This window comes from Etheostoma spectabile, chromosome 4 (genome assembly GCF_008692095.1).
Source record: "Etheostoma spectabile isolate EspeVRDwgs_2016 chromosome 4, UIUC_Espe_1.0, whole genome shotgun sequence".
NCBI lineage: Eukaryota > Metazoa > Chordata > Actinopteri > Perciformes > Percidae > Etheostoma > Etheostoma spectabile.
In genome coordinates, this window is record NC_045736.1 from 29,399,736 (window position 1) to 29,409,811 (window position 10,076).

Genomic DNA, 10,076 nt, shown 5'->3' on the forward strand with positions numbered 1-10,076 from the left:
ATAGACATAGATGTAAAACAAAACATTTTCCCTCTTTCTTAACCTTTGTACCAGGATCCTGTCAATAAGATAACGAGAGAAAATATGTAAAAAGAAAATCCTACATTGTTTTGTAACCTGTTGGCCTCAATAAAGATAAAATAAAGGACAGTAGTTGGTTGGTTGCTGCAAAACTGTAACAGCACAGGTCCCATTATATACACAGTAGATACATGGAATATGTATGAATTGGACTAGACTGAAACCGGCTAGGTCTTTAGATCAGTTCTTAAATAACAGGGATCCTCCGAATGTACTGAGTTACCAGAAAACCAGGTCACGTGTTACACTGGTTTTCCCACTTAAACCAATATGAAAACACTGGAAAATAACTTCATTTTAGTCAGGAAAGTGAGGAGCAGGTTGCTAAGGAACAACTCATCTGCAGAACTGCTTGTTTTCCACTAGTGAAAAAGTGTGACAACACTGAAGGAGAATTCATTCTTTATTAAATCTTGAGAGATAAGTCATCTACATGGTTTGACACCAACAAACAAGTCATTTATACAGATGACTGTGGACTGTGGTGGAATGCTGTCCTCTAGAATATTGAATACATCTTTTACATACACATAAAGCAGAGGCAAACCGCAAGATGCAAACAAACGAGCATTAACTTAATTTAGTAAAAACATTTTTTTTTTTTTTAAGTTTAACATTCGGTACAATTCCGGTGGTATTTTCCATTAAATTTTATATGAAAGGGTTGTGATGCAGCACATCAAGGTTGGAAAGGTGCTGACTCATGATCTCTCTGCAGACTTGTTTAGATAAATACTTTGGAAGAGAAAAAGAGAGTTCTCTTTAAGGCAGAAACCTCCGGTGCATCCACATAGCAAAAGACACATATTGACAGCCACATGTATGCGCCTCAGTTTCATCCTAACGACTTGGTAAGAGGACTATGTGTGGGATGGTGAAGGCTCAACAGAAAAGACGTGCTGACAGTAAATCTACACATGCACACACAGACCAGATTAAATAATGTTTCCATCACTCGGACCAGAGTTCAGAGCCGTGCATCCTTTCAAACCCTAGTTGTGTGCAAATTTTAATGTCTTATCGAAGTGTATTCCAGTCTGTACACTGGGGGTGAATGAGAAGCGTTTAAAGTTGGGAGTTGGACGAAGGGTTTGGGCCCCCGTCAGGTGCTTCTGCAGAGGGACATCGATCCTCGCCCACCTGAGTATTTCAGGTTACGGGCCAGGACGTCACAAACAGCCCAAACACACACTCTCAGTAGTAGTGTGTGTGTTGGTGCTCCTCTGAGAAGATCACGCTGGTGGAGCCCAGTAGAAATTTCAGCAGAGTAACCCCGCTGTTCAGCAGGCTGCCCTCATATCAGTCTCCCTCAGCCAGAGCTGGAGACATCCTCAGCTCTGGATTCTTCCAGTAGCCTCTAGGCTGCCAGCGAGTCTTAGTGAGTGCTTTCACTCATTCAGACGCTGGCCACGGTGTTACGTTTGTCCTGAGAAACAACTGCCCTGTAAACGGAGCAGCTGGAGGTGAGGCTGAGCTTTTAAAAAAGGTTGAACTAAGATGAGGAGTTGGTAGGAGATCCTAATATGAGAAAAGCCCGCTAAACACGCAGGGTTTAACCTCAGCAGCCGGCCTGGGTGATGTCTCCCCCGGAGCTCTTGGTTACATCCAAGGTGGTAAAGATCTGAAAGGATAAGGAGAAACAAACGTCAGGCGGTGTAGCTTTATAATGCACGTTTTGCTGGGTATTTGCCCTTTTCAGGAATGCACATTGGACCTTTTCTACTTAGAATTAAATTGGTTAAATTATTTAAATGAAGTAAGACTTTTTTTTTTTTTTAGATTATGTTTTGTGATTTTTACCCATTATTAGATAGTGTGTTGGGGGGGGGGGCACACATAAGCACAAGATGCTTAAATTAACAGTGTCCTGCATTTATTAAAAATGTAGACTTGCGGACCACACTGTTACAAAAACATCAAACAAGAGGCGATTGAGCAGCTTAATGTGCTGCAATTATCACCATACCCCATTAACATAAATGTGTAATGGAAAGGTCTAAGAGGAAGCTAATTAAGGCACAGCATGTATCACAGTGGGCAAAACTAAATACAAATTTACATTTTGATTCAGCTTGCAATCTGCAAAAACTAAACATGATTAAAAACGCTCTTCCACTAGATTGATTAGAAATTAAACAGATTCAGCTGGCCTGAATTTGTTTCATCTTAATACTTTAAGCCTTTGCCTGTGGCCGCCCAGTTTTATTTTTTTCTGACCAAATCCGTGTCTGGTACAATGAGATCATTTACACAGATTTAGACTGTTTTTAGGTTTTTGGTTCATGTAGTTCACAAAGCAAGTCATTTTTTGTTTTCACCACATATTTGGGACCCCAAGTGCAAATCATTCAAATCAGCCTGCAATGTACAGTCAGGACACCTACATCATACACAGCTCTCCGTTGGATTTCACAACCTGTTGTGCAAAAACACGTTTTGCTCTGGAGTGTGTTGTCATTTCCTGGTTAGTCACCAGAATACTGTTGCAACATGCTGAACGTGAAATGTTTAATGAGCACTGGGGACAGTTTAACAAACACATTTTAGACTGGTAATGCTAAGATTAATCCAAAACAACACAATTTAGTGTAATATAACACAAACTGGCCCTCTGGGATAATAAAGACAAGTTAGATAGTTTCATAGAAATCAAAGACTTATTTTATGTCTAAAAAGTGAGCCAGCCTATTCCATCATATGCAGCTGTGTCTTTATTCCTCATCATCTCATCTATTATGGTCTGTACCAAATAATATTAAAAAACCAGGATCAAGAGATCACATGCCACAGAATCCTGGTTTCTAGTAGAGTACTCCAGATAGCATATTCATATGAGTGCAACGCATACTTGGACACTCCAAAAACCTGATCATAACCAGGATACTTAAGTGTGATTAATGAGAATAGGAGGCGTTTTTAGAGAGTGTGGTAATCTGTTGGACACATACAGCTGTGAGTGTGCCATTTTGTCCTGAGCCTGAATGAGGAGCGAGCAGAAGCTGAGCCCTGCCACATAAAGAAGCCACAGTGTCTCAGCTTTGCTACACCTCTGGACGGTCAGCACTACTGCAAGTTTCTTTGTATTCTTAAAAACATTTTTTTGCTCAACTTTTACACTGAAATGTCCTTTAATGTTCTGAAAGTGGCCGTTTGCTGCCAACCCCCCCTCCCCCCCCATTATCCCGTCTTAATCTGTCCCGTCCAATAAAAACCATAAATGGCCAAAATATAATCTTAAAAAGAAAGGAAGATTTTCTGCTGCAGTGGTTTGACGAGTTGCTAAAATCAGATTTGTTTTGAGTCTTAATTTACCCAGAATTCTTAGCAAATGAATCCTATTTAAGATTGTCAAGAACTAAACAGCCTTTTTGCAACAGATTCATTTAGACTAGTTTAGTTTGACGAAGTTTGTAAGCCAGAATGTGACAAAAGTAAACACTGAACCAAACAAGACCACTAAGAGATGGAAGGTGAAAAAAATGAATAAAACGGATATGAAACAACAGAGTTGACCTCTCACCTCAGCACAGGTTGGGTGGATGCCGATGGTGGCGTCCAGCTGCTCCTTGGTGGCACCACATTTCATGGCTACACCGAAGCCCTGCGTCACCTCTCCAGCATTTGGACCTAGATAGTGGAACCCGATGACCCGATCCTACAGCGGGACAGTGTTACAGTAACAACAGGACGGTCATTCGTGTGACACAGGAAGGTACACGAGCTACTGGTTGCTCCAGGCTCAGATTTGATATAGTGCAGTAATAACCGTACGTTGTCCAGTTTATTGCAGATGATCTTAGCGTAGCATTTGTTGTTGTCTCTGCCGGGCACTGTGAACTCCAGAGGCCAGAACAGACTGTGGAACACCTGAACATAGAAACCAAAAACACATTGATGGTCTATTACACAGTGTGAACAGCAAAGTTGCATTATATAAGCACTGAATAACAGCATCACACACAGCAATGTCTTTTAAACCTTTAAATAAATTAAAACAGAGGGAAAGTTTGTTCAACTAAATCTGCAGTCAACGTCTTCTGGGTGTACTCATTAGTACCGTTTAATTCTGTAATAGTACACCACGTACTTTCTGGCTGGCAGACTAACCCATCCACATGCACAAACACGTAGAAATAAAGATCAGCAAATAGTAATAGGCACATTCAGGTTGCAAACAGCAACTTGAAGACAAAATGAATTTGATTGGATGAGTTCTTTAACTGGTCAAAGGCCACACGCACACACACACACACAAACAAAGGCCACACACACACACGCACACGCCTGTGTAAGACCCATAGACTGTTAATATTAATGGTCAAAGCATCCGTTTTGGCAAAGTGCTGCAAATGCGCAAGCAACTTAAACCTGCATTTTATTTTAATTTCCAGCATGAGGAGACACCTGCGTTTGCAAAAAGGAGGTTTTTGTAGAAGTCAATGAAAAAGTGATTTATTACCTCAGTCAACTTTGTCATAACGGATTTATGGTCTCAATCGCTTGTTTTATGTCTTGTGCAATAAAGAATGGTGTTACTTTTTTGAATAATGTCTTGTTGATTTTAAACTCAGCGTTAAAGCAGGGGGTGTTTTAGGGCATTATGATGTGATTGCCAGTAAAAGTGTGTAAAGTGTAGGGTCTCCTCCCTCACTCCTCCCTCACGTCTAAAATCGTCAAATCCGCAACCAGGGTGGCTGCGCCCGCAACGACATACTCGACGACGGATAGCAGATCTCCACAACCCAATGGGTGGCGTCGCACATGCTCTGTCCACATTATTATACAGTCTATGGTAAGACCATACGAAATTACAAAACATGAACAATTGAGTTACAACTTACACCGCGATCAAACAGGGGCAGAGGTAGACAGAAAAGGGAAGGTATTCCAACATGGTGTCGGAATTTTAGAGACATACTGAAAATATGTTCCCGGCCAAATCTGCTGATTTAACAGTGCAACGTGGATTTTGGGAACCCAATTTACAAAGCAGGACTCCTGCCTGTCACAAGGTTCACAGGTGAAACAGATAGGTAATGAATTATTCAGGTGTGTGTGTGTGTGTGTGTGTGTGCGTGTGCGTGTGTGTGTGTGTGACCTCAAGGTTTTCCTGCCCATAGAGCTCAATGGCTCTCTCCTCTGATAGACCACAGGAGCCGTACTCCAGCGGGGTGAAGACAGTGGTGGGAACGTTGATATAGTCACACTGCAAAAACACAGACAAGGACTTACGGTTTGTCAAGGGAAATAAAGTCTCTTGCTGGCATATGTCCCACATTATTTAAGTATGGCACATTTTATGTCAACTGAGAAGAGTTTGAGTATTTTTATGTGCTAAAGTAAATAACCCTTTCAGGTCCAGTAGCTTCAGATTCACATCTGTGATCATAGTTACGGTGTCAAACCAACAACTAATTATACAATACAAATGCAAGTTGGAATTGAATTTCTACGCACTTCCCGGTTAAATTCCCCTTCAGAATGCAACACTTCACTTATTTTCTATTCATATTGATGCATCTCAATTTGTTTTCTTCCAAACATTTTATCACTGTTGGGCTACATAAACAAAAGCTTCACCATTAATATGAATCGAGGGGAAGTCCGACAAATTTACTGACACTTTCATTTATTAATTATAGACTGTGTTTTACCATTCACACAAATGATCATTGTGATGATATGTGTGAGTGTCTCTTAAAGCCGGTGTACCTTAAGCGTTTTGCCCCCGTAGAGGCGTTGTGCCAGCAGCCTGCCAGCCTGGATGGCCACAGGTGTCAGCTCCCACTTGTCTTCCAGAATGTCTCCAATGGCGTAGATGTGGGGCACATTGGTCTGCTCTTCATCGTTGACTGAAATCTTTCCATTCCTAGAGGATGGTACAGAGAGATCAGAGCTTCATTTAAATGTGAATGACTTTACTTAATGCTAGTATTATGTCTTAGGTAAGGTTCGTATACATGCAGCAGTGGCCCGCCCATCCATCCATCACAAGGCAGAAATAAAATGAAGTGAGCCTAAGATCACGTCGGAAAGAATTGAAAAACAAACTATAAAAAGTATTATATAAACCATATATTCTACACTGTACAGCAGCAGAGCAACAAACCTGTTTATGGCCCCGGAACCCAGTGGCCCTCCGGCTGTGTGTCGGCTTCAGAGTACTACCAACGTCACAGGACTGGGTCCATGTGACCCACCGAGCGCTCTTTTAAGCTGGCCTCATGCTGTCTTAATTACTGTTGGCCTAGTTGCTACATTTTCTATACTTCTAATATTGGAATAATTAATCAATTGCAAAATTACTTTATAAGATTGTTTTACCTTTAACTTTTTTTTTTTATTTTTATTTTTTAAGTTTTACGCACAACAAAAGACGACAACAGAAAATGTATTGATAAAAGTAATCAACCAAAATGGAGTCCAGTAATAAATAAACAAACAATATTACGACTTTTAGATTTAGAGAATTAATTTTACGGCATTAACCTTTGTGTTGTCTTCCTGTCGATCGTGAACTTGCTGTCCTTCCGGGTGAAAATTGAACTTATTTTCTTCATTAATTCATTGTCAATAAGTTTGATTTATATGACATTTTACCTAATTTACTAGTTCCAAGTTTAGTCAGGAGGCTGTTTTGAAACTATTAAACAGTTTTCTCAAGGCTTATAAATTGAAAAAAAAAAAAAAACGAAACAAACATTCAATGGAAGTTATTAATTTACCTGCGAATACATCATCTCACTTGGTTCAATTTGGTTGAACCCCCCAAATTTATGACATAAAAAACCCTTTGAAAACAAAAAGGGTTAAAAGCAGCTGCTACAAGGGACTCTTATCTCTCTCCCCCTCCCTACCAAATCTCCCAACAGACTCACTCACAATCACACACCAACACACACACACACCACACCCCAACCCTGCAGTCATCCATGGGATTGAAAAATCTGCTGAATCATCATGACTGTACCACAAGTCTTAAAGGCACAGGCCGCCCCATATAAGGGGATAGACTTATGCAGAAAAAAAGATATACAATGAGATAATAAACTTACTTGGTGTTGACTTTGACCCCTGCCTTGTCCAGGCCAATCTTGTCTGTGCATGCGTCCCGGCCCACTGCTATCAACACCTGAAGAACAAAGAAGTGGATTGTAGTTTAAAAGGATGTTCAATTATGAAATAAAAATGATGATAATAATAACTTATTTATTAGTCCCACAAGGGGAAAATTACAATTGACAGATATTACACAATTTATACGCAGGCCTGAACTACACACACATGCTCAGTACCTATACATGCACTAAATGGAGAGACGTCAGAATGGGGGGGGGGGCTGCCCATGGAAAGGCACCCTGGCAGTTGGGGGTTCGGTGCCTTGCTCAAGAGCACCTTGGCAGCGCCCAGGAGGTGAACTGGCATCTCTCCAGCTACCAGTCCACCACCATACTTTGGTCCGTATGTGGACTTGGACCGGCGACCCTCCGGTTTCCAACCCAACTCCCTACGGACTGAGCTACTAAATATATAAACTAATATAGAACAGTATTCTACAACATTTACAGATGGAGAGTGTGGACTGATCAGTACGTACAGTGTTGTACTCTCCCTCGATGATCTCATCGGTTTCTGTGGACTTGGCTGTCACCTTCAGCTTGCCAGGAGCGCCTGCTTCCAGCTCCTCTATCTGAAACACAGACGCAAGAAAGTCAAAGGAAAACATATTGTGCTTGTGTCTAGTTGAGATAAAACTTATGATGCAAAATGGTCCAGCAGTCAAGCAGATGCTGTATAATTACACCGTTCAAAGTCTGATGAGGATCAGTTGTCCTACTAACAGTATCTTTATGTAAGATTAAAAAATGTCAAATGAAAGGAATCTTTCCTGAATCGTGTGTTGTAATTTTGATGGGTTGGGCAAATTTCTACTGCAGCTAGTCCAACAGGCTTTACATTGCTGTGTGTGTGTGTGTGTGTGTGTGTGTGTGTGTGTGTGTGTGTGTGTGTGTGTGTGTAAATGAAAGGGCTGAATCAATTAAAATACCATCTGGTCAGTCTAATAAACACTCACCTTTACAGGGACGTATTTGCGGAGGAACTTGACACCGTGCTCCTCCATGTGCTCTCCGGCACGGTTGGCCATGTCCTGGTCGAAGCCCCTCAGCAGGATGGACCGGACCATGATGGTGACATCGAGACCCAGGCCGGCCAGGAAACCACCGCACTCCAGAGCCACATACGATGCCCCGATCACCAGGGTCTTTCCCGGGCAGTGGGGCAACGAGAAGAGGTCGTCACTGGTGGACAAACAGACAGGCAGAGAGGATATCAAACAAAGCGAGTGGTGAAACATGAAGCTGCAGTGCAATTCAGCTAAAAATAACTTCTTAAATGTCCATGTGCTTCTCAGTAATAGAGGATTTTTTGGTTAAAAATAATACCATAAGACTTTCCAAGTACAACACATGCTGCTGCGGTTTAAAAACTAACATTTTGACAGTGGCACTCCTCTCTACACACAAAAGGAAGTGACCATGATGGGGTTGTGTCTACTGTCCTACATCACACAACCTTTGGTTTTGAGGTTTTGTAAGAGCAGCACAAGATTATTCGTAGGCTGTCAAAACATCAGCATAATCACCAAAGACACCCGAGGACAACCTTACATAACATTTAGACAGCTGGGAGATTAAGGGATGCCCCGAGACAAAACCACCCGCCGAGGATGAAAGCGTATCCACATCCGTGAAAGGTGTGTTTGTGTATTCAGAGATCAGACCCTTTGGCAAGAGACAATTCTTCAGACATCTGCTGAACCCACCTTCTGATCTAAACATGAGCTCTGAAAAAGGGCTTCCAGTAACACAGCCTGCCATTAGATAGGGTTGGTGTAATGTAATTGTGCCCTCACCTGGTGATACAGTACTCCTTGTCTCCAGGGATGCCCAGGTAGCGCGGCCTCTCGCCTGTAGCCAAGACAAACTTATCCGCAGTGTAAAATGTCTCCTTCCCCCGTTTGTTTGTTGCCTGTCAGAAAAAAGAAAAAAAATGCCTTAGGTGAAGCCTGTTATGTAGGAACAAGTAGGAAAGGCAAAAACAACAAAGCTCTAAGGCATACAAATATTGAGATTAAATGTTTAGCAATGTCTGTTGAAGGCAAACATAGGTTGCCACAACAGGCTAGACATGTCACATCAGACTGGAACCAAACCAGAAATCCCAGTTAAACAACCGTACGTGTGCAAAAAAGAAAGATTTGCACTCTTATCGCAATTCACGCTCTACAGATTAAAAATCGATTTATATTTTTTTGTTTTTTAAATTTTTTTTGCCACGTATACTATCACATGGGGAAAGGAACTACATTAACATACTGTGAATTGTTTGAATTGAGAATAATTTTTGAATAGAAAATTGATATTGTGACATTTTCTGAATCGTGCACCCCTAACTATTAGGGCTGAACAATATTGTGTTTTAGCATTGACATCGCATAGTGCGCATGTGCGATAGTAACATCAGAGGACGCTGCGATGTTGACGCTAATCCTTGGTGCTTGATAGAAAACCAAACTTTCACCCTTCCCCTTTAAGACAGGTAGCCATGTGGGCAGCGTGGGTATGTGACTATGGTCCGACGGGGTTTGTTACGGGAAGTGAGACTCCGTGTGTAGAAAAGTACCGTAGGCAGCAGCGGCCGCTGACACAGTGATGCGCATAGTTTGATGGGTAGTCAGTGAAGCTACAGGAGTCAGTGTTTTATAGTCGCTGTAAATACGAACTAAATCACCTGATTAATGCAGCATAATCACAACATCTGGCCATTTTCCCTGCAGAAAGTTGCTACCAGCCAGGCTGAAGCTAATATAGTTAGTCTAAAGAAACAAGGGGTCCGTCCGTCCCAACTAGCGTTACTGTTTGGAGCTGCGACACTGGAAACGTAACACTCATCTACTACAGAAGTCTGTGTCTGATCTAACTTCATTTCCACTG

At 41.7% G+C, this 10,076-nt stretch overlaps 1 protein-coding gene across 2 annotated transcripts in view; it reads right to left on the minus strand.

Annotated features, from left to right (window-relative positions):
* Window positions 1–471: 471 nt before the first annotated feature.
* The window catches only part of txnrd3 (thioredoxin reductase 3), a 15,315-nt gene continuing 5,710 nt past the window's right edge, over window positions 472–10,076 (minus strand). For both annotated transcript variants that reach the window (XM_032513014.1, XM_032513015.1), the window contains exons 8-16: window positions 8,996–9,111; window positions 8,156–8,381; window positions 7,679–7,771; window positions 7,137–7,213; window positions 5,794–5,950; window positions 5,180–5,287; window positions 3,853–3,948; window positions 3,602–3,736; window positions 472–1,702 (exon numbers count right to left, since the gene is read on the minus strand). In XM_032513014.1, coding sequence (XP_032368905.1) covers window positions 1,640–1,702; window positions 3,602–3,736; window positions 3,853–3,948; window positions 5,180–5,287; window positions 5,794–5,950; window positions 7,137–7,213; window positions 7,679–7,771; window positions 8,156–8,381; window positions 8,996–9,111 — 1,071 coding nt within the window. In that variant the 3' untranslated portion in view covers window positions 472–1,639. The remainder of the gene's footprint in view (window positions 1,703–3,601; window positions 3,737–3,852; window positions 3,949–5,179; window positions 5,288–5,793; window positions 5,951–7,136; window positions 7,214–7,678; window positions 7,772–8,155; window positions 8,382–8,995; window positions 9,112–10,076) is intronic.